Genomic DNA, 26,167 nt, shown 5'->3' with positions numbered 1-26,167 from the left:
GAAAAAACAAATGTTGCATTTCCAAAAGCAGGTTTCTGTATCTGGAGGAAGGTGTATAAACGACCCACAGTGTACGAATCTATGTATTCTCATTCTGAAGTCTGTATGGAGCTAAACTTTGTTTCAATGTTAGACGAGGCTCAAGTAGAAACAACAGTTTGTAATACAATGAATATCAGCGACCATCAATGATACATCAAAGATAGGCTTGATAATAGTAAAGTAAATCTGATGCAGTCACTTAAAGTTACATTTTAAAAATGATTAGCAATTGCAGGTATGGTTATCAGAGAGTAAATATCTTCATTCAGTTATTGTTTTAAGCGTATGAAAATGAATACTGATCCCTTAATGTATGAACTTCTTTCAGATATTAAATCAGTTCCTGGTTTACTGTTTTAGATGTGGATGTTTATTCTTTATGAACTAAAGGTACTGGCGTTAAGTTCAAAGAACAAATGTCTATTTTCACGAGATGTGTAGGTGAACAGAATGAAATTAAAGAGGAACTAGTTGGTTAAATCCAAGTGAAAAAAACTTACTCTTAGAAACTGGCAAATGGTTTAAAAGGCAGATTTAGACAATGCATAATACTACTTAATCGGTGTAAAAGCCAAGCACGTCATACATGTGCGTTCAAATCTCAGCAGCAAACAGAAATGCACATGGGCTGTCACGCAAATCGTTTTAATTAATCTATGACTTCATGATAATGCTCGAAACTGTTGGTCATGTTCGAGGTGTTCTCGATTTAACAATAGAGTTTCTCCAACCAATGAAATATTGAAAAATACCTTATTTCTGAAACTCTGTACATCACTAATATATCTTAAGACAAATACTTTAGGGTCACTCTGTCCGAAAAGGTGTCTGTTGTATCTGACACAATTAAAGCAGTATTAGCCAATTACAGTACACTATATGCAATACTAGAAATCAATTAATGCCAAGAATTTTGTGATACACTTTAGAACGATACGCATTTTTTTGTGGTCTCAAGCCGCCTTCTTGAAATCATCGTGCACATTGCAAGGCAAAGATACTACAACTGAAGAGGTAAAAGAAGCTGTTGAACTAGCTGACCATTATCTCAGAAGGCAGAGAACAGATTCTTTTTATTATGGGTTTTACGTGGATGTTCGAACCAATTCTTGTGATTTAACTGGTGTTCTAGTGTTACCAGTAGACGGTCCCTAGAAGAGAAATTGATGGACCTGAATAAAGTGAGATGAAAAGGCTAAAGATGACTTTGAAGTTTAGATGTAATTTCTAAAGAAATCGCAAGATGGTCTGTTCAAAAGGATTTTGCCACCATTGTGGACATCGATAGGATAACATTAGCAGCTGGAATTGAGCAGGAGTTAACAATGCCTGAAATTATCCAAACCATGTGCAAAATAGATATAAAAACACTAATATCAAGTCACAAGGTAACTTAACAGAGAAAAACCAGTAAAGAACAAAAACATTAATAATGTCCATGTAGTGTGCGGTTAATGAATGAAATCCCTCGTTCTAAACTGTGTACAGATCTACAACGTTTGTTACAAGTATTTCTCATCATTCCTGTGACAACAGCAATTTCAGAAGAACGTTTTCAGTAATGTGAAGACTTAAAACCCATATTAGATCTTTCATATCACAGGAAGACTTAAAGCCTATATTACATTTTCAATGATTCAGGAAAGACTTAGTATAATATTCTTAATCACTACAATTCTATAACTGATTGAAAAGATGAACACCGGATAACTTTACTTTTATTGCAATTTTTCGGAGTAATTTAATAATCTGTGTAATCATTACTGTTATAATTCTTTTGATTCTTTGTCAATAATTTGGGTGGAGGTAGATAATCTGAGAAATGAATGTTAATAGTAGCTAAGATCACAGTCATCCTCACCCCACAAACAAAATGAAAATGCTCCCTACAACATTATATTAAGCATACCTAACTACATTGCTTTTAAAATAAAATAAGTTGAAATGTTTGTTACCGTAAAAAAATACCTGTTTTTTACTGTAAACATTCGTGTTAATTAGATTAGTATTTAAGATATATAAAGGTTTTTTCTCGAAAAAAATAGAAAAAAAAAGTTAGAGGTGGCCAACAAATCTAAACCTACTCAAATTTCTACATACATGGAATGCTAGATTTGAAAAGGCTATACTCTGAAAACAGTTAAATACACATGTTATGTTGTGTTTGATACTTTTTCACACAAGAGCTCTTATTATTCCTTGAGATTTGAAAAAAACAAACAATGCAAGTTGTACGCATAGAGAAACTCTGAAAAGGTAACAACGTAAAACACACGAACGAAAAACTTTGTTAACGTGTGGTACAAGAACGTGCGTTGTCTGCGTCCAAACATACAGTGAAGAAGCTGGCAGAAACTAAGTAACCGTACGAAAATAGGTTCGGCGAAGGTTTGAGTCGGGTGAACCCACAAAAGTGTGAGAGGACAGGGGAAAAGATCCCCTGAACGCTCTGTAATGTTAGATTTAGGGAAATTATTTATTTGCTAAATAATCAAAGTTATTTCCTTTTATCTTTTTTATATCTATTTTTTGTTATTTTAATTTCGGTACGAATATCTTTTATGGAGAAAAAAACAAAATATTCGTGTGTGTTTCACGTAAAGAACACGTCACCTTTATACAAATTAATTGGGATTTCCTTTATGTCGTTGTTTCATTGTTATAGATTCGCGAATAAAATATTATTGCATCCATTTGAGTCCATCTTTGACAATGTTAATCTATTATATTTGTATATATCACTGAGAATGAAATAAGTCTACTGATTAAAGACAAACTCTTGCAGTCATGATCAAGTTCCAAGTAGATATTGAGATATTTTATGGTGTCATTATTAGAATAACAGTAATACATGACCTAAATATACTTTATATGTGTGGTGGATGGGCATGTATAAAAACTTGGTAAAAAATAAACGCGTTTCTGTTAAAGCTCACCATAAAATTCGATGTGTTTCGTTAATCTTTCTGATACACTATTTCCAGTTTGATATTTTAAATAAAAATGCTTTGGCTGACACCTGAAAAAGGCTTATGTCTTCTACACGTTAAATTTCATTCAACAAATACTTTAGCCGAAGAATATGACAACCTTATATTTTGTGGATGTTCATGGAGTACTTCAGACCAAAGGACTGGCCATGTAAATTTATTAGTTGAAACTGTAGCCTTCACGTACGTTTTCTTCGTACGTTATGAATACTAAGAATTGCAAGGCTCAGGTTAGCCCTAGGGTAAAGCTCTGTATTTCTAAGCAGGCAAGCAGGTTCTAATCCATGCGATACAATAAAATATTACTCGCACCTTTAGCCATTAGTGCATTATGAGAGTGACAGTCAATCCCTTTCATAATGACAAGTGGCAGGATGTCGTTGACTGACTGCCCTCCCTCTCGTTAGTAGTTCAAAATAAGGAATGGTAATTGACAGTTCCATAAAGACACTTTTGGCGAGAGTGTGCTAACAGATAGACGTGTTTTTGGCAAACTCTTTAGAATATAGGCATAGGAAAACTTATATCCATATACCGGCGAGAACCACGTTCACCTACCTGGGCAAAGTTAAGTTACTACACCTACTAGACAAAAAACAAATAATTACAGTAAAAGAGAGAACACCAGTTGATGGAAAAAGGTAAAAGAAAGATCCTACTAAGTCGTGGAAAGTGCGGGTCGCCAAAGAAAAAGCGATGCCGACGAATGAATCTGAAAACTCAACAATGACTCCTGAAAAAGAAGGATCATCAACATCTAGTGGCCAGAAAAATAAACAAGGTAAGTCTTGTTCGTTTGGTGGCACAAAACTAGAACTAACATAGAAAAAAACTCCCCGTTATTGGCTCTGTATAATGTAGCCAAAGCTAAATTAACTTCTCTTGAATATGATAACGAAAGTAATGCAAGTAAAACAAAAAAAAAAAGAAAGAAAAATAATTAAGTAATTCAAGCGAAAATGAAGATGAAGGAGAAGAAACTTTTCATACCGAGGTAAGACAGTTCCTTCCTGAAGGAGAAGAAACTTTTCCTACCGAGGTAGAGACAGTTCCTTCCTGAAGGAGAAGAAACTTCTCATACCGAGGTAGAGACAGTTCCTTCCTGAAGGAGAAGAAACTTTTCATACCGAGGTAGAGACAGTTCCTTCCTGAAGGAGAAGAAACTTCTCATACCGAGGTAGAGACAGTTCCTTCCTGAAGGAGAAGAAACTTCTCATACCGAGGTAGACAGTTTCTTCCTCCATCAAAAATAATTCAAATGTTGTTAAAAACTTAAACAAAGCCTTGGATGTTGTTAACACCGAAATCAATCAAGAAAAAAATTTAGAACAAACAGATGAACAAAATAATGATGACCAAGATTTTACATTAGTAATGTCCAAAAGAAAAAGAAGAAATTCATTACAAAGTAAAGCTACACAACCTGAATCAAAACCACCACAATTTCTTTAATTATTGAAGGAACATATAACCAGCCACACCTAGCAGCGGAAATAAGCAGATGTAAACCAGGTGTCGAAATGGCCAACGTAAAGCGTTTACCTAGGAGCGGTGTTTTTGTCCGAAGTCAAGGAGCTGTTGACCTAAATAAACTACTGAAAGAACGCATTCCCACCTGGGAACATGTGTAAACATACATTTACCAGGAACTAAACCACAGCCTAAGGCAATAGTAATCCGTGGGGTGCACCACTTAATAACCAAACAGGATATTAAGAAGGATTAAACAAACTAAACATACCTTAAAAATTATATCCAAATTCACATATAAAGCAACAAATTTAGTAAAAGTAGACATGGATCAACACTACAATATCTTGGAATTGATAAATAATGGTATCATTTTGTGATACCATAAATTCCAAGTGAAACAATTAAAAACACCAGCAGTAGTAATTACTCAGTGTTTTAATTGCTAATGATATAGACACGGATCAGTGGCATGTCTAGCAACACCGAGGTGTTGCGGATGTGGCGGTGAACACCATATATCTGATTGTAAAAAAGAGCAACCTACACCAAAATGCTGTAATTGTAGAGAAACACATACAGCAAATTATGTATGTGCGACAAATATAAACAGATAAAACAACGCATCTATGAAATAAAAACAATAAAACTAACAGAAAATAGCACACCAAACACAATAACACAACAAACACACACAACTACAGGACCAATTACATATGCACAAAAGTTGAAAGAAAATATTACACAACAAAAACCACTAACAAAAGAATAACAAAATTCAACGAAAACAGTAACCACTTTACAAGAACAAAACAAAATCACAGATACAACAAGCAACCAAGAAAACAATCTTACAGTAAAAGAAAACACAAACGATGAAACAAATCTAATAGTAAACTTAATTAAAAACATTCTCACATAGTTTATTACAGAATTTGATAAACCGAACCAATCGAATAATAGTATCGACCTCTTCATAAGCATAGCTAAAAAAACAGATAAAACCATATATACCAGAACTAATAACAACAATCACAGGATACGTGCTAAAATCTTAAAATTCATAGCTCTAAGCATCAACTTCCAAGGTGCACTTGCTTTTAAGAAACACGAGATCGAAGATTTAATAACAGATATTAACCCTGATATTCTTATCATAAGTGAAATACTAATTTATCCCAAGAATAGATTCAAAATATGTAACTATACGTCAATAAGAAGAAATGGAAGAAGTAATCAAGACATCAACAGAGGAATTATGTTATTATATAAAAACCACCTTTCAGTTACTGAAATCCAAATAAACAGCAGCAATGAAAATATAGTGGTTGATATCCTCTTAGAAAAACACTCGATAATAACAATAGCAGGATTATACTGTTCTCCAACAAAGTGCATTGACATAAATCTCATCTACAACATCTTTTCCTACAACCAAAATACAATAATAATAGGTGATCTGAATTCCAAACATAAGAACTTTGGTTGTAAATCCACAAACTCCAATGGCAGACACCTATTACAATTCACAGATAATAATAACATATCCCTTATTAATGATAATACACCTACCCATACTATCTATGCAACAAATTCTAATGATATCCTAGACATCTGTCTCACCTCTTGCAATATTAGGCAAAAGCTAATAAATTTTAATGTGGGAAAAAATGTTGACAGCGACCATCTCCCAGTATGGTGTGTCTTCGATCTCATCCCCCATAAAGATAAAATCAGTAGACAGGACAAAGTTGATTACAAAAAAGCAAATTGACAAGAATTTCAAAAAGTGTTAGACAGCATAGTACCAGAAAAAATTAAACATACAGCAAACAGCGAACCAGAAATTGATTGTTACAGTCAAATAATCATGGAGTGCCTCCTAAAAGCAGCTTCGGACACAATACCTAAACAACAATACATAACTACAAACAATGCATGGAAACCAACCAAACAACTATTATTAATAATAAAACAGCGAAGACAATTAAGAAGACTATTCATGGCGTCAAAAGAACAAAAAAAGAAACACAAATTAACAACATTAGAAATAAAATTAGAGCAGAAATTAAACAACTAAAACAAGAAAAATGGGACAACTTCTGCTCCCAACTAAACGAACAAACCGACCCTAGTAAGTTCTGGCTACACTTAAAAAGATTCACAAATGAACCCACTACAAGAAAATACCCAACACTGGAATATAGCAACACCTTAGCACAAACCAACAAAGAAAAAGCAAAAGCCTTCAGACATCAATTACAAAGCACATTTAAAACACATAATGACACGGACATGAACAACTATTACTACAATAAAATAAACAACCACGTAACAAATAACATAGAATTATATAAACCACACTTGCCAGTCAACATTATAAACAGCAACACTAACAATACATATGACTACAATACCCAACTACTCACCAAAAAAATCAAACTAAATGAACTTGAAAAAGCAATAAAAAATACAAAAAACAAAGCACCGGAAAATGATGGAATACAAACAATTCTTCTCAAAAAAGGCACTCCAAAATTAGTTGACCACCTATTAGCCATATTTAATTTATCTCTATACTCTGGATACATCCCAGTTTCTTGGAAGCATGCTAATATTTTAATGTTCCACAAAGAAGAAAAACCAGCCAATAAACCAAACAGTTATCGACCGATCAGCCTGACCAGCTGTGTAGGAAAAATTCTTGAAAGAATAATAAGCAATAGAAATCTCCACATTTTTGAGATTAATTCAAAATTACCAAAAGAACAAGACAGATTTAGAAAATATAGACAAACAACAGATCACTTACTTAGGTTAACAGAAACAATAATAAACAGCTTTAATAAAAAAGAATGCACTGTCGCCTGCTTCCTCGATATCAAGAGAGCATTCGACACTGTATGATACAATGATCTTTGGTTCCGTATGTATGAAATGGGACTACCGCGTGGAATTATTCGCTGGTTATCTAACTTTTTGGAAAATAGAAGATGTAAAGTAAACGTAGAGGGAACCTTCTCGGAGTACTTCACTCCAGAAGCTGGAGTCCCTCAAGGAGGGGTGGTTAGCCCTATTCTCTTCATCATGTATGTAAATAATATGCCACTCAAAGACTCAAACCATGGAAACGCGTCTCAGTTCACTGATGATGTAACAATTTGGAAAAGTGCCCCTACACCAGAAATAGCAGTCACTAACTTACAACCACAACAAAATAGATTATGTGAATACTGCCAAAAATATAGAATTAAAATAAATACAGCGTAGACCCATTTAGTAATATTTTCAAAATCTATGAAACATCAAAAAGTTCAGCCCCAAATCTACATCAACTGAGAGCTCCTCCAGACTGCTACATCTGCAACATTTTTAGGATTAACATATGATTCGAAACTTACATGGATAAAACATGTAAACAACATAAAAGCTAAAATCTGGCAAAGAATAAACTATGCTAGGAGTCTAACTGGTAAAAACTACGGAACAACACCAGAAAACATCATTAAAATATACAAGACACACATTAGACCTGTAATAGACTATGCAGCACCTGCATGGATCAATGTAACTGCAAAACAAATACAAACCAAACTCCAAACATTACAGAATACACTAATTACATCAGCATACAGAGTACCTAAGACCACTTCATCAAAGTTCATGCATAATTACTCAAATAGACAAACAATACCAGATAGACTTCTACAGAGTACAATAAAATATTTTGATAAAAATTGGCGAAAGAAATGAGTTGTTATTCGAACTAGACAGATATTGCATATATGATGAAGAGAGACCTGAACATCTCTCCACGTTAAATTTATACATTATATCATTAAGATAAAATCATTTAAAATAATAATAATAATAGTAATAATAGAATAGAGCTAAAATAAAACAGGCCACCTACATTCTAGACTTATTTAAAATAATAATAATAATAAAAATCAAAGAACAATATAAATGGACATTGTCCTGAAAAGGACCTGACTAAACTTATGATATCACTCCAGCCAATCAGTATTTACTCAAAATATATTAATCTGGCCACTCCAACAAAGTCATGGAAGGAGGAAGAGGTCTAGTGTACCCGACCCTCCTGGGTACGAAAAATAAATACACCCAAATACCAGAGAGAGAGAGTTCCGTAAACATCAACAATAGCAGCCAAAAACATAAAACCGCAACTAAATAGAACAAGCGAATACTGTCAAAAATACAGAATAAAAATAAATACAGCAAAAACACAATTCGTCGTCTTTATAAAATTGACAAAATACAAAAACTACAGCCTGAAATATATATGAATGAAACATTACTTCAGACTGACACATCGGCAAAATTTCTTGGTCTAACCTATGACTCAAAATTAACATGGATTAACCATGAAAACGAAGATTAAAGTAAAGCCTGGCAAAGAACCAAGTATGCTAGGAGTCCAATTGGCAAGAATAGTGTAGCATCAGTAGACAACATATTAATATTTACAAAACATACATTAGACCAGTAATCGACTATGTAGCTCCAGCATAGATAACTGTAAATGACAAAACAATTAAAACCAAACTAACAACAATCCAAAACACACTCCTCACAACAGCATATGAAGTTCCCAGAACAACATCATCTCAATTTATACATAAATATTCAAACATACCAACCATACCAGATAGACTCCTACATAATACAATAACGTATTTTGACAAAAATTGGATGAAAAATGAATTATTATGCGAATTAGACAGGTACCTCATACACGATGAAGTTAGTCCTAAACACCTCTCCCCGATCAACATATATTTTAAACATAAAAATAAATAAATGATAAAATAATAATAAAAATATAAATAAAAAGTAATAAATATATATATTTAAAAAAAGGGCCACCATCAAACTAGACATCTTATTGATAGGGCAAAACAATATCTATACATGTATATCAATACATGGACATTGCCCTGAAAAGGGTCGAAGTAATTCAGCCCACTCTGACCCAAAAAGCAGTAACTAATTCCATCAAACACTGCATGACCACACAAGTAAGGAAAGGAGGAAGAGGTAAAAAAGCACCTGAACCTCCAGGTTACATATGATACCCAAATAATAAATAAATAAATCTAATATAAATCTTTGCGCTGGAAAAAATTAACTACTATGTATTACGAAAGTAACTCAACACTTTAAAACAACGTGAACAAATTTCACCGTTTTAAATAAAATACGTCTCTCTTGCCATCTACTGATACAATTTATAACTATTAGCTGCAGTAGAACTTAAATATTACATATACTTGTACGACGATTCAAAAACCACAAGTTTATTTATGTGAAACACGCGTGCGTGCGTGTTTCAAAAGTTTACACTTAAAACCCCATCACTTTTTAATTATTTTTACCCATGGAAATCAGTTATATGAATATTTAAAAGTAAAATCAGGTGTTGTTTGAACTGCTTGCAAACTTACAAATCGTATTTTCTAAAATATATTAACACTGAAATTTATGCATCCAAACTACACTGATCAGTTTTATTATAAGTATCTAATATATCTAAACTTGGTATATTTATTAAAAAAACTTTATGTGATATTTATATAATATGAAAATGTTTGAAGTTTCATTCAGCCAGCAGTTCAGTTTTATGTGTAAAATCGCAAACAAAGAGAATTATACGTATACTATTTTGTACCTCTAGAAGACAATTACATATATCTCACAACTTTGTTATATTATCTAAGATCTCAACTTCTGTCGACATCCACACTGCTAACAGAAAACAATAAACGAAAAATAAACCTAAAATCGTCACCAAACAAAACTGCGAATTCCAAAACGTGAAACTAGTGCGCTGTCTATATATAACTGATAATACGTGCAAAATAACCCATAACAATCAGTTTTTTTTTTAATTTCGCGCAAAGCTGCACGAGGGCTATTTGCGTTAGCCGTCCCTAATTTAGCAGTTTAAGACTAGAAGAAGGTAACTAGTCATTATCACCAACCGTCAGCTCTTGGGTTACTCTTTTGCCAACGAATAGTGGAATTGACCGTCACATTATAACGTCCCAACAGGGATTCGAATTCGTAACCCTTAGATTAGGAGTCGAATGCCTTAACCCACCTGGCCATGCCTGGCCAGCGACTAGTTTTACCATTGATCAATTGATAAAAGAACTTACCTGGTAACAATGTAATTTACCAGACCGTATTATTAATATTTGAATGTATACTGTATACAGGGGCGTAGATTTTTTACACCCGATGGGGGTGATGATTTTTGCAACCACTCATGTGGACTGTTCAATTTGCAAATTGGTAATCTCTGATTACGTGAACCTGAAAGCTGTAAACATGCAGCCACAGAGAAATCTTGTTGCCACGATACTTGCATGTATACTTAGGCCTAGTGACTGATACTTATGAACTATCGCTTAGATCGTAAGCTTAGAAGCACGCCTATATTAAAGATGTACATTTCGGCGACTGAAAAACCCTACATCTAGGCCTAATCGGGCTGCGACGATTACGGACTTTTGTAACCGGTTAATATTTGCCTCGTAACCGGTTAATCGTACTATATTGCCCAGCCCTCAAAAGTTCGCTCCTGTCTTGGAAAAAGAACGATTTTTCTGACACCAACAGAAGAGGAGAGATCCAGATGATCCCCCGCCGGAAGTTTGCTGTGTATTATGCGAAATTGCGAACTGCACATCCATGAACTTTTTGCTGGACTGTCCTCAGTGTCCTGACCAGGTGGCAGACTACCGGCAGGTGGTCATTGAAAGCTGTTATTCATGTTCGAAATGATAATACGACAATTATTCAAAAAACACAACACATTTTATTAAACAAACAACAAACAAACAGGATATTCATTATTGCACCAGCATATCAACCAAACGAACCAATATGAATTCTTTTCAGAAAACTAATGTAGACCTTGTACGGAAGAAATTTTGCTTTTACTTGTTTGTTTGTTTTGTTTTTGAATTTCGCACAAAGCTACTCGAGGGCTATTTGTGTTAGCCGTCCCTAATTTAGCAGTGTAAGACTAGAGGGAAGGCAGCTAGTCATCACCACCCATCGCCAACTCTTGGGCTACTCTTTTACCAACGAATAGTGGGATTGATCTACATTATAACGCCCCCACGGCTGAAATGGCGAGCATGTTTGGCGCGACGGAGATGCGAACCCGCGACTCTCAGATTACGAGTCGCATGCCTTAACACGCTTGGCCATGCCGGGCCTTTGCTTTTACACCAAAAGTTAATATTCTGAATTACCAATATGACTGGCTATTGCAAACCAAGCAAACTCAAACAAGTCCTATGAATATTAATTGAAAACGTTCCTGAAAAAATAAAACAATAAACTCATCAATTGCCATGAACATTTAGAACAAAAAAAATTAATTATGCTCATCACTGGAACTTGAATTATTGTTATGAGAGCTCCGGGCTGTTTTCAGATTTCTTTCTGGTCTTTCTGGGAAAGTGAAGTTCTTGTGCAGAAAAGTTATTTTATCCAGATTTTCTGGGTCCAGACTGCATCTGAGTTTTGACATTGTTAGTCCTTTAGCACAGAATGCTCTCTTGGATGAAACTTCAGTCGCCGGGATACACAAAATATTCTTAGCTAATGCAGCTAACCTCGGAAATTTGTTCTCTTGAAACTTCCACCAGCCTAGTGGATCAGAGGTGGAGATCGGCTCAGATAGATATGCTTCCAATTCGAGCTCAATGGATGCATAGGGGCGATTGGATGGTGATTGGGCTATATCACCTTGGATACAGTCAATCAGGCTCTCTGCCGTTTGTGGCTCCACTGGTTCTTGTGTGAGCGAAATGTTTGGGCTTTCCTGTTCGTGGGTGGCGTCTTGCTCTGATATGCTGTCACGGAGTAGTTGTTCCTTCAGATAATCCTCTATCCTCTCTCTCAGGGCATAGGGAAAGAAACTCAGCCGTTTGTAGCGAGGGTTCAATATTGCAGCGAGGGACCACAATCCTGGTTCAGTGGTCGGAACCCCGGAGTTGTCTACCTGAAATCGAGTAATCATTCCCTGCACGATTCTTGCTTTTAGCATTGTCAGCACATCTGCATCCCTGCCATTCATTTCCTGAAGTCCCTGAGAACCCTGACCTTCATGTAACCTGGTCAGTATATGCTTGAGTATAGTGTAAATGCTGCTTGATGTGGGAATTTTCTCCTTTGTCAGTAGCTCGGTCGCCTGCGCAAGAGGCTTGAGGACCTCTACTGCCCCTTCCATCACACTCCACATGGCATCGTCAAACACCAAGCTGACACGATCTTTTGCTTTTGTCATGTTTTCATCGTAGAGCACTGCCATAACAGACACACAGAGGTGAAGAAGTCGCGTTAACATCTGATATGTGGAATTCCACCTTGTGGCAACTTCTTGTATGAGCATACGAGGTTCAACATCGATTTTTTTTTGGTGGTCATGCAAGGCTTAGGTAGCTACAGTAGACCGGTGAAGTGGCTTACACAACGTCTGGCTGCAGCAAGAACTTTGGCGATGTTGGGTTCCTTAAGAGCATCAGTGATAGCCAGCTGTAAGCTATGTGAGAAACGAAACATATGTTCTAATTTGGCCTCCTTCGCAGCGACTTTCATGTTGGACGCATTGTCCGTGACTAGGGCAGAGATAGCATCAAGCCCAAACTCCGCAGCAATAATTGTGACATGTTGTGCTACGTTCACCCCTGTATGGCGGTCATCTATTGCCCGAGTAGCAACAACTTTGGTCTTGAGTTACCACTCTGCAGTCAAAAAATGGCAAATAAGCGTAATGAACGGCTTCATCTTCAAGTTGGTCCACAGGTCAGTTGCTATAGCAACTGTTTTCCCTGACATTTCTTCCACAACTTCTGCTTTGCACTCTTGATATGCTGAGGCTAAGTAGCTATTTATTGTCTTTCGACTGGGCACGTGGTACTGGCTGTTCATTTTTGAACAAAAATTCCTAAAACCTTCACCTTCTACGATGCTCGTTGGTCTAATATCTATTGCGCACATGAGGGCTAAAGCCCTTGTAATTTCTCCCACCTTCTCCTTGTCCAGAGCTCTCACGGATGTATGCCAGCCTTTTAAAGACGTTTGTCGTTTTTTAGCCACAGGCCCATCTTTTTCACTCAAATCTAGACGTTTGTGCACATGTTTCATATGGTTCCGCATTGCGGATGTGCCACCACTATAGTACAAAGCAGCTTTGCACAACCTGCATACAGATTTTTTTCTTGCCATCTGTCAAGTTAAAATGATCCCAGATAATAGATCTCCGACCACTTTTTTCGCTAGATGATATCGTGCGTTCATTAGCCGTTCAAGTAATCAGATATCAAAACAGGAATTTGCGCGTGACGGCCGCACCGAACGTAAACAAAAACTCTAAAGGCTTTCAACAACAACAACAAAAATTCAACCAAACAAAAAGGCAAGCAGTTTGTAAAATCGCGATAGGCAAACATACCAATGTCAAGGTCAAATAATGGAATATTTACCCGCAAATGTCGATAATTGTATTGTTTTCCCTCGTTTATTTTTTTCGGAAAAAATCTTAGATTAACCGGTTAGGAAATCCGTAACCGGTTAAGAGCAGTAACCGAACCGTAACCAGTTAATCGTGTAATCCTCACAGCCCTACCTTTCAGCCGTGGAGGCGTTATAATGCGACGGTCAATTCCACTATTCGTTGGTAAAAGAGTAGCCCAATAGTTGGCTGTGGGTGGTGATGACCAGCTGCCTTCCCTCTAGTCTTACACTGCTAAATCAGGGACGGCTAGCGCAGATAGCCCTCGAGTAGCTTTGTGCGAAATTCAAAAAACAAACAAACAAACTTGATTATTTTTAGTTATTAATAAGGTCATTTAAACAACTTCGACCTACTTTTATGCGGATGAACACACTGTCACCTACAAATACTTGTTTAGTGTGTGTTTTTCTTATAGCAAAATTACATCAGGCTATTTGCTAAGCTCACCGAGGAGAAACAAACCGCTGATTTTAACCTTGTAAGTGCACAGACTTACCGCTGTACCAGCGGTGACGCTCCATTATAGTATGAAAATTGATAGTTACAGTAGATGGAAGCCCGGCATGGCAAGTGTGCTGAGGCGTTCGACTCGTAATCCGAGGGTCGGGGGTTCGAATCCCAGTCGCACCAAACATGCTCGCCCTCCCAGAGGTGGGGGCGTTATATTGTGACGGTCAATCCCACTATTCGTTGGTAAAAAGAGTAGCCCAAGAGTTGGCGGTGGATGGTGATGACGAGCTGCCTTCCCTCTAGTCTTACACTGCTAAATTACGGACGGCTAGCACAGAGAGCCCTCGAGTTGCTTTGTGCAAAATCCAAAACAAACAAACAATACAGTGGATGGTGCTTCAGAGTTATATTGGTTATTTTGAATAACTGGTTGGGTCCCTTCACTTTAGTATTACTTGTCTGCTAGGCTACTACTTAGTTCTTTACCTTCATATTTGGGGCTGGAATGCCAATTTCAGGAGGTAAGTTTATCTTACTTACCCCCAAGTGGTGATATGTTATTATTTTGATTTCTTCTTCTTTATTTTGGAGAGCAGTCACTTTCCCACAATTATTTGCTGGTAGTAAAGGGTGATATAGATGTGGGACGTTATGGGCTCGAACACCCACATCTCGCTCTCCTAATTTCAACTGATTTTGATTATTTTATTGCTCTTGAATTTCTTCATGTGAGACTGGCGAGTGGAGGTTAAAACTGACAGTCAGTGTTTCCAACCACAATGTGGTTTCTACGTCATCAGTCAGTGTTTCCAACCACAATGTAGGTTCTACGTCATCAGTCACCTTCAAAATCTAGAGTACAGTTTACATATCACATTATAGCCTGTATCAGGGGGATCCTTTTAATTGGTGCAGCGTCTTTGATTTTTTTCGGATTTATTTTGTGTTTATTACAAATATATGTTATACAATATATTAATTATAGAAATGTAAACTAATTTGTTATCGATAAGTGCTATACCTATGAAACGTTATAAATGCAAAACTATGCCATGCAAATTAAATGTCGAACTGTTTGTTTATTTTTGTTTAAAGTTAGCTACACAAATACACAATGGGCTATCTGTGGCTGCCCATCACGTTCACCTAAACTTATTTTCTAGCATTATAAGTCCACAGAAATATAGAAGTGAAAGCCATTGAGTCATTGTTTAAGTAATACATGTTAACATATACCTACATAAAACATAGTGGAGTTTTATATAAGTAATAAAAATAACGTATTTAAAAATGTAAAATATGCCATATATCTGAAGTCTTATTTTACAATAGAGTAAAACTACATTTACTAAAATCATAGAGTGTTGTTGTTTTCAATCAGAAGATACTTTTAAAATGACTCTAAAAGCGAAAACTATAAATCTAGTGTTATAATATGAAAATATCAATGTTGACACTTCGTCTTGTGGTGATGACATCACTTCTAGCAGCTCGTCCTCTGACATTAGTGACATGATCATATTATGCAGCCTGATAACATCCTCGTTTTTGGAAAAACATGGGTTTTCATATTAAGTATTTGAAAAATAATTGATATTAAATTTGGTTATTACTCCAACTTGTATATTAATTAATTTCAATTTTGCATATCACATACATATCCATCGCCTAATTAATTTATTAATATTTAATTAAATAAAGTATTACTTAGATATTAATTAAGAATTTGCACTTCACCATACATTAATCACATTATTAATTAATCTGTAATCAATAAATCTCCCCGAGTAACACCTCAACCACCCTCCCCCCCCTGGCATTGTCCTTTGGCAGATAGTACATGGCCAGCAAGATCTGCTCACATCTCTGATGATTCCTGGGCAATGGACATAATTAGTGGATCTATCTGCTATCTTTTTTGCTCTTAGGTGCCCTTGCTCAATCAACTTGTGAATTTGTTTTATCAGTTGAGTCCTGTATTCTGTTGTTATGATTTGCTACACTTCCCCAATATAATTTCTCTGTTTGAGTTGGTACAGCAATTCCTTCTAATACTCTGCTCTATAAGTGCTTTACCCCTTTGTCTTCTGCTCGATTTTTCCCCATATATTGTCACAAAGATTGTGCAGTGAAAAGTGTTTCTTTTACGCTTCCTTCAATTCCTGCAAACCTACATTCGTGATATCACCTTTTGACCTTTGTAAGATCTTCGTGTTATGTTTGCTCTTATTTTCTTGAGTTCTATTGGTGACTGCCAATGCTTCTTCGTTTATATATATATGTTTTTCATACATATATTCTTTGATAGGTCTGATGTAGCACTCCCTTTTGTTTCTCTATTCTGTTGGTACCATCTCCTTTGTCTTCTGTTAAATTTTCTCCCAGGTATTGTCCCAAAGTTTCTGCAATGGAGGGACTTTTTTTTATGATTCCTTCAGTTCCTACAAACCTACATTCGGGATGTCCCCTTTTTTGACACTTGTGAGGTCTTGATGTCTTGCTTGCTCAATTTTTCTTGACCACTAGTGGTGACCACCAATTGTTCATCAATCTTCTTTCGGTGTGGTATCTGAGTTTCTACTAGCTGGTATGTTTTAAACAATTTGGTCAAATATGGATGTTTTATACTGTTGTCTCCAGGTCTCCCACATAATATAATGCATTTATCTTTATTTTTTTATGGGACACTTTCTCATTGTCCCATCAATAAGTACACACACACACTCACATGTGTAGTTTGCCTCTCATTTGGCCATAATATAGTAGACTGGTTCTCACTACTGCAAACAATTTCTTGTAGGCACTTCACTCACTGGCATGTTGTGATTTGCTGGTACTTCTGAATATCTGTAACATGCTCCAATTACTATTGGCACTGTTGATCCATTTGTTAACTTAAGTCGATTGTTAGTCGTGTCCTGATTAACCATGGAAATGGAACTTCCTTCTCATAGTAAATCTGGCGTCTTTTATTGATTCTGTTCCTTTTGGCAGCAGCATCTATGCTGACAGTCAAACTTTTCTAGTTTCTTAACAACACCATCTATAGAAGTTGCTATAGCAGCTTTATACTGAGATTTCTGCTGTTGCTTGTTAGTAATGGACTTCCATTCCTTTGCAACGTTACATATTTTATAAATAACATTTCTTTACCCGTTTGTCTGTTAACCCCATGTAACCTTTGGTAGACTCCTGTTTCTAGTCAACTACCAGTTTTTGTTTTAAATAATAATCTCTTCAAAATAAGACAAACGTATGTACAAAAAATTATTTACACCATGAAATATCACAGTTGTATCCAAAACTCTAAATAATTAATCTTTATTTTCAAATACCCACTTGGGCTGATTCAACTACTTAAGAATATAATTGACAATATGAACTATTTTTCTCACAGTACTATTAGTAAATTATTCACTCAGTAAGTACCCCATGGGTTACAACAGTTGTATCATAACTTTAAAAAATTGTCTACTTCTCATCAAAATCCACAGAGAATGGTTCATTCATTCTCACATCCACAGAGAATCCCCCTTTTACAATACAAAGTATTATATTTATTAAACTTTGAAACTAACTTTATCATATCGCTCGATATGGTTAATTATTCTCACACCAGCTAGCTTCACGTTTTCTCTCATTGACTAATTTTCTGAGAAAAGAACATTTTTTCTCAATCTCGCTCACAGTTGGTTGGTAGCCCATATATTTATAAATTGTTCATTGAGGCCTCAAACTTTCTGTAAACTACGCAGTGACGTTAGAGTGTAACAATACAAACTTGAGGAAACATCAAAAATACAGTAACTTGGCGTCAATAGTTGACTCACACACTGTATGACTCTTATGACCCAACAGTTGGCGGTGGGTGGTGATGACTAGTTGCCTTCCCTCTCGTCTTACACTACTAAATTAGGGACGGCTGGCACAAAGCTACTCGAGGGCTATCAACGTGGTAAGTTTGTTTGTTTGCCACGTCATACAACCAAACTTAAATAATCACTTTCAACACTCTTGCTATTATTATTTTTAAAATCATTAAATATTAACTCACCAAAGAAATTGAATAATAACTCTTAAACTAAACAGTTTTGTATGTCCAAAAAATATTAATTACTAATTTGAAATCATTCTTTCCCCAACTTGTGTGTCTACAGTGAAGTTATTATTTATAAAGCTTCTGTAATAAATAATCATTTTCTTTGAAAAAATTTTCTTTGGATTTTTAAAGCGATAAAACAGACAATTTTTAAATACTCTATAACTTTTTATTTTCTACTTACATAGATTTTATTTTAATTTTTTTATCGATGTGAAAATTCGGGACAAGAAAACATAAATCGAGTTCCACTCTCTCTTATTAGTGAAGAAAATCGTCCGATCATAGAAGTTCTTCTATTGTTGTCTTGCATCTGGCTTTCTAATTCAGTTAAACACTAGTCAAAAAATTCTTGTGGATCTAAATATGTTCCAGGAGCTTACGTTTCTCAATTTTTCTATCTACTCCAGTCCTCGAAACACTCTGATTCTGATGATTTTCTTTCGTGAAACAAATCCCGCAGTTTTTTGAAGTAAGGTGGTCTCAATGATTTATATTTCTTAAATTTGCTGTGACGTCTACAATGTGAAGGTACCTTCTTCTTTTCAGTTAACAGAGTTTCTGATATATATGAGATTATTGGTTGATATTTATGAGGCTGTGTTGGTATAAAATATTTTGTATGTGATCCTTCAAGACTCGTAATAATGTTTGTTATTTTATTTGAGGCATTACTATTTTGAATGTCCTTCCTGTTGGTAAAAACATTCGCCTTTGTTTCTTTCTAAAAATAAAAAGAAACGGGATAGGTTGGTATTAGTTATCATTATATAGAAATTACCTCTTGAAATTAATACAATGAAACTACCGATAACTGGGCTATATCAATTTGGTGGATATCAATTCAAATGCGTTTTCGAACAACACTTTTATTGAAATATCCAAATTTTGAGCAAACTAATTGACTCTATAAATTGATTTCTAATAAGTAAAAAGGTAGGAAATGTTTATCTTATGCATATCGAAATATTTACAACTTTACTTTGGAGAAAAACTCTGTAAAAAGTATCATATTTCTCTAGTAATAAACAGAACAAAATGTAAACAATTACTAACAAGGGTTATTAGAAATTTGAGAATTTCAAAAATAATCAAACTAAAAAAGAAATTGAAGTAAAAAAACGTTGGTACTAACAACTATATTTTTGAGAATGATAAATTGCGTGATGTATATTTTAATTTAGTTGCTGCAATTATCGAGAATTTTACTCTAAGTTGTTTTTGTTGGTTTTTTTTTATCAGAAAACTTCAAAACAGACTATCTGCGTCTGCTCACCAAGGGCATTAATACCAGACTTTTAGAGTTAGAAGTCTTCGGTCGTATTACTGGGCTCCACCAGATGTCCTTAATCTATGGGTGCCTTTGTATTTAAAATTCGAATATTTTAATATTTGTTTGGAAACAGTTTAGCATCGAGATGGCGCTGCGAAATTCATCAATATCGATTTGAACTAAAGCGCAAGAAGAATACAAACACGATAATAATGATGCTTCATAAAAACTAAAATAAAATACATTTTAACTCTATGTGGTGCGTAAATGAGTCCAGTGTTTTTAATTAGAAAGTTTCTATCTGGCATAAATGTAAACTTGTTAGAGAATTTCTGCTGTTTAAAATTTTGGCATGACGAAAGAGGTGTTTGAACATCAGATAAGATACATAAGTTCTACAGTTATCCAAGCAAAGAAAATTTGGCTAATGCCGGTTTGTTAAACAGCAAAAGAAAATAAGCAAATATAAATGTCGTGGCCAGGTGGTTAAGGCGCTCGGCTCGTAATCCGAAGGTCGTGGGTTCGAATCCCCGTCACACCGAACATGCTCGCCCTTTCAGCCGTGGGAGCATTATAATGTGACGGTCAATCCCACTATTCGTTGGCAAAAGAATAGCTCAAGAGTTGGCGGTGGGTGGTGATGACTAGCTGCCTTCCCTCTAGTCTTACACTACTAAATCAGCAGTTGTAGTATATGAAGGATGGAAGTCCTCACATTAAACATCATACGTATATATGTCTCTCTACTACTAAATGGAATGAGTACAACCCAACTTTACAAGGTAATCACTCATAAACAGAGTCATGCAGTACAAATCTATAGAATAAACATTTATTAAAGGTTTGGAGACGGCTTGAATGGTAATGAAGAAACTATTATTATATACTAGCGCAAGTACTAGTCCCCTGGACGGAATTTACGTAAATTCATAATTAATGAAAAGTTATCTAACGACATGAAGAATTGTCTCCCTTATATGTGACCAGATCAATGAAAACCATGAGATAAAATACTGATAAAACGCCTTCCTTTCCCCGTAGCGGGCTTAGAACCATAATTTGAAGCAGCTTCTATCCAAGTGGAACCGTTTTAAAATGGCCATATTAGAAGCATCTTTCATATATCTTTCCAAATGTTAATAAGGTAAAAAATATGTAATTTTTACAATTTTGTTGTTCATAAATTTCACTTTATACTTTGAGTACATAGATTAACAAGAATATCAGGTTATACTTTTGTTGTTAGGCGACATGGCATAAAATTGTTGTTTTATACCTATATCAAGTTAAGATTCATCCGTAACTGTGTCAATAACGCAATAACTGTGAAAACACATGACTCATAAACAGAGTCAATAGAGTACAACAATTTCGAAAATGTTTTGAGATGGTTGCAATGATAAAGAAGAAACCTGTATTATATGTATATATATTTACACACAACACCTCTAGAAGCTAGTTATCAAGTATCCATTGAAACCGACTACAATTTCCTTCTAAAAATCGATACCGCACCATGTAATTGAAACGTTTCTTATAAGGTGGAAGATTAGAGTGTAAAGTTTATAGCCTTAATACATTATATTTAAAATGGTGTCTAAACTTCACGCAGAACACCAGCATAAAAATGTATAGAAAGTAAGTTAACATATGTGACTGAAGGTATATTACATTCTTGTTATGTTCGTCTATTTGTGCTCTACCCACCACAGCTATCGATAGCCGGTTTCTAGCGTTGTAAGTCCCAGACACTCGGTATGAAATATGATGACATTTCCCGTTATCACAATACTTACTTTAGGAAGATGAAAATTCCGAACTTTTTTTGGCCCTCTTCTCTTTTACACTTTTACATTTTCCCTTCTCGTTTCTATTAACAGACTGATCTTCATCTTTTTGTGCTACAAGTGAATATTTATTTTTTTTCTGTCATCTTTATTTGTATGGTCTTCTGTGTTCACTGATTTTACTGTTTTACATCCACAACAATTGCACTTCCAAATAATGACACTACAAAAGAAAAGCGCTGATAAATAACATGGATGATTTAATTTGACTCTTATTTGTACATCAGTGTTATGTCAATTAAAAATGGAATATAATTATAATCTAGAAATAATAATATTTAACAACAACAGCCACAGGGACGTTCTCTCCCAGTGGAACGTCAGTAAGTATATGAACATATAACACTAAAATAGGCGGGTTCAGTTCCCCACGGTGGACATGGCAAGTTGACTCCTGTTGCATCTCTTTAAAATAAAGTTAACAAATGTAAACAGGAATAAAATGTTATAGCTTAAGAGGGATAATTTAATAATTATTATTCTCGCTGATAAATTTCAATTTTAAGACCATATTGAAATAAACTGGAAATCATTAATTAGTTAAAGAACTTTTTAGAATGAAAATGCCTTTTATATTTATCTCAAGTACTCGAATTGTAATAGTTTAGGTTACCCATATTTTACACGTTTCAATTTCGAGTATTTCTACTGACACGCACAGTACCTTATTGTATTTACATATAAAAAACAGGTTGAACAATAACATACTTACAAGGAATGTTTTTCATCAGAAGAACTTGTAATATTGTAAAAAGTGATCCACAATTTAAGCTTTAAGTGAATCTCCACACTTAAAATACACTTTATTGTAAACTAATGATGCCAATTTCCCCTTATATATTTCTTATTAATGCAAGCGTTTGTAACCATTAGATTATTTATCATTCTAATTAAAAGAAAGTAACTAATATTTTTTTTTATTTCTCAGCCCCTTTAAATTCATTATTAAGTATATACACCCATGGCTCAACTATTAATAACATAGAAATTATATTAAGATCTATTCAACAAAACATCAAAAATACTGTTTTGTTCTTACCTTAAAGAAATTAACAAAAGTGGTATTCCTACTGCAGCAATTACCAATGGAATCGGATGTTCTAACATGGATGGTGCTGAAATGGAAAAATACAAGTTAAAAAGAAAGTTAGTTAAGTGCAATTTGTTTTTGTTATATGATAGTATTGGAGGAGGCTACGTTTCATTTGGTATACCTACAGTGAAAATAACAAGATAACCACAGCGTTCTGAGTTACTGGAATCGAAGAAGTTCCACTCTTTATTCAAACACGTATAAGTTTAATGCACATGGATAAAACAGTACGGGAAACGAAGTGTAAAGTATCACTTTAGATTTACTTTCTTCCTTGATAATCCAAGTAAAGATATTTACTTATCATATCTTATGACAACCAAATACACTGACTCTGTTTTCGTATCAAATCAGGATGATCATTTGATGCGTCACGTGACTGACCACCATTACAGCAGATATATATATTCGTAACAAGACAAAAGGCAAAAGTAACGAGTTGTCAGACTTCCAAGGATGTATGATTGTCGACGCTAACTTACTAGCAATTTGTAAACTGAATACTGTTTATATGTTTCACTATTCAAAGAAATCTGTAATTAGTGTCTAAATGAACTACAAACGAAAGAGAATATATTGGAGAACTATCGGTAACAATTCAAAGGGAAAGTGCATGGACGGTCTTTTTGTTGTAAACAAATCTAAAACTCTGCTCTAGTCAACCAGTTTTTATAAAATAGTCAAGGTTTAAATAATACAACAATACAAGGAGGAGGAAAATACTTATGGCATGCAGTTACTGGTCTAAAAACTTACTTCAGACAACAGAAAAGCTCAAACAGTGAATTAGTGGGAATGATAGACGTGGTTTGGTGAATCATGCTTTACCTAAGTTGCTATGAGTGGTGAAATGGTAAGAGATTTATTATTTAGAATAGAAAATAATGTCCACAATGTTGTGGAATATTATAAGAGATCGGGTCTTCACACATTACTACATTTTTTTACCTTCATGAATAAGGGATTGAAGAAATTTAATGGGAAGAAAGAACGACACGCGTCAACACAAACATCGTCACAGTAATATTTTTCCATCACGACATTTTGTCACCAACCTTTCCACACATATTGTCTCACGTTAAAGGTACGTTTTACGTAATCTTATATGTAGCATAACTTACTTTTTCTCTGAGAAGGAACGTATGTTTCTTCCCTCGTTCCTGGTTGACTTGGATCTAAGAAAAAAGCTTGAAATGTAAACAATGTTAACTTTGGCAATTAAAAATAAAATCATGGATGAAGTATATAACAACTAATTTACTGCTTAGTTTGTTCAAAACAGTTTTTCCTTTTTCGATTTATTTAAAAATTAGAATTTACAAATACTGATCACACATATAAACGCTTTGAAGGAAAGCACAACTTACAACACAGGTTATTTCTCGGTATGAGTCCTTCAGGACATTGGTAGTTTTCACTAGGTTGTACGCATGCTAAAATAAAGTATAAGATGGTTCGTAGTTCAAGTATTGTTGAAATACTGTTTTGCACTGTTTGTTTGGAATTTAGCATAACACTACATCATGGGCAATCTATGCTCTGCCCATCATGGATATCGAAACCCGGTTTCTAGCATTGGAAGCACGCAGACATTTTGCTGGGCCACTAGGGGAATTTTTGACCTGATATGACACTTTAGGCTCATAACAAATTATTAACTACTTTTCTTCGTGAAAGCTCATACATTGGAAATCCTGTAAGGTATAAACAAAATCTAACAAATATAGTCGATGGCTTATCTTGCTCTTTATCTATTGTATCGTAAGTCACAGGAGGTTTCAACTCAATGTATTTTCATAATTAATAATAAATAAGGATTTACAATGCTAAAGTTAAGGGTTCGATTTCCCCTCGGTTGGTACAGTGAATATCCCTTTGTAGCTTTGCTATATGAAAAACGCAAATTTTGGTAATTAAAGGCCCGGCATGGCCAGATGTGTTAAGGCATTCGACTCGTAATCTGAGGGTCGCAGGTTCGAATCCCCATCACACCAAACACGCTCACCCTTTCAGCCGTGGGGGCATAATAACGTGACGGTCAATCTTACTATTCGTTGGTAAAAGAGTAGCCCAAGAGTTGGCGGTGGGTGGTGATGACTAGCTGCCTTCCCTCTAGTCTCACACTGCTAACTTAGGGACGGCTAGCGCAGATAGCCCTCGTGTAGTTTTGCGCGGAATTCAAAAAACAAACAAACTAACAAACAATCGTAATTAAAAATATATATAATATGACTGGACGGAAAATAAAGTGAAGCGTGAGAAAAAACACAAACCAAAAAAATTAAAATTATTTTCGAAATCATTTGTTTTTTCTGCTTTACGGAATAGCGAGTAAACAACACGCAGTGCTGTATTTATTCTAGAAGTTTGTCTTTTTCATTAATATGTGACGTGTTTAATATTAACTTCCAACAAATGAAAATGTCTACCCAGATCAGAATTAAAGATATGCTCAGTAACAGATACAATTAATCAAATAAGCTCTTCAAACTTTCTCATTTCAAATGATAAGAATGTATTGTTTCATCGCTTGGATGTGAAAAGTGGCTAAACAATGTCTCTGAATACCAGAACTTGGCTGTGTGTTTGTAACAAAAGAAACATTTTTCTGCTATAACACTGTAGCATTTTGTAATTTCAATATTTTCACAGACGATTAAAGAAATCATTCAACACTTTTGATTTTTTTAAAATTATTTGTTCTGTGACTTGTAAAGAAAACAACAAAATCTTTCTAATTTCTAACATAAGGTTATCTCGTTTTCTGACTCCACGGAATGTCTAATTTCATTAATTGTGTAATGCTATTGATTAAATTTATTCATATCTATGTATGTATTTAGTTGTTGTACATAATAATAATAAACCAAAAATTATTTCGTAATGATAAATTTATATCTGCAGATAAGTTTGATTTTCAACATTTTAACACCTCAGGCTTAACGCGGAAACAATGGCGGTGAGCTGAATGTAGGTAGTTGGAAAGGTGATTTCATGGAGTTTGGAAAATTAATGTACAATCATTAAATATATATCGAACTTATAACACTTTACGTAAATTGTAGTAAAATGGATGGAATCCGATTCATAATTTAAAGTTTTTTTTTAACTTCTAAACACTACCAAAATCGATTCTCATAAGCATTTACCTTCCAAGAAATGAGTGATGAAAATTGGTTTGTGTGCTGTTATCTCCCAATTTCTTGAGTATTCAATAACGCACTTATACACGCCGGTATCAGAAAAATCAAATTTATAAATCATTAAATCACCCGTGGCTTTGTTTACCCGAATTTTATCATCGTCTGTTGCTATTCCACCGTATGGGCCAAACCAATAATACTGGA

At 34.8% G+C, this 26,167-nt stretch overlaps 1 protein-coding gene and 2 long non-coding RNA genes across 3 annotated transcripts in view; 1 reads left to right on the top strand and 2 right to left on the bottom strand.

Moving 5' to 3' along the window:
* Positions 1-3,394: 3,394 nt before the first annotated feature.
* LOC143229453 (uncharacterized) overlaps positions 3,395-26,167 on the top strand; it is a 42,904-nt gene continuing 20,131 nt past the window's right edge. Inside the window, exon 1 of the long non-coding RNA XR_013015878.1 lies at positions 3,395-3,813. This is a non-coding gene — a long non-coding RNA (uncharacterized LOC143229453). The remainder of the gene's footprint in view (positions 3,814-26,167) is intronic.
* LOC143228364 (E3 SUMO-protein ligase ZBED1-like) lies at positions 11,914-12,933 on the bottom strand. The gene has a single exon (XM_076459632.1). It carries the CDS (start codon positions 12,931-12,933, stop codon positions 11,914-11,916), a length of 1,020 nt encoding a protein of 339 aa, XP_076315747.1.
* On the bottom strand, positions 22,047-23,995 carry LOC143228179 (uncharacterized). Its single transcript, XR_013015243.1, has 3 exons — positions 23,942-23,995; positions 22,767-22,842; positions 22,047-22,132 (listed from the first exon to the last, which is right to left on the bottom strand). It is a non-coding gene; the product is annotated as an uncharacterized LOC143228179 (long non-coding RNA).

The sequence above is a fragment of the Tachypleus tridentatus genome, chromosome 10, assembly GCF_004210375.1.
Source record: "Tachypleus tridentatus isolate NWPU-2018 chromosome 10, ASM421037v1, whole genome shotgun sequence".
Taxonomy (NCBI): Eukaryota; Metazoa; Arthropoda; class Merostomata; order Xiphosura; family Limulidae; genus Tachypleus; species Tachypleus tridentatus.
Note: the sequence above shows the minus strand (reverse complement) of the source record. Positions and strands in the feature narration are given on the sequence as shown.

Bases quoted from the DNA above. Each gene is read 5' to 3' on its own strand.
- LOC143228364 (XM_076459632.1), bottom strand. From the start codon at position 12,933: ATGCTCATACAAGAAGTTGCCACAAGGTGGAATTCCACATATCAGATG.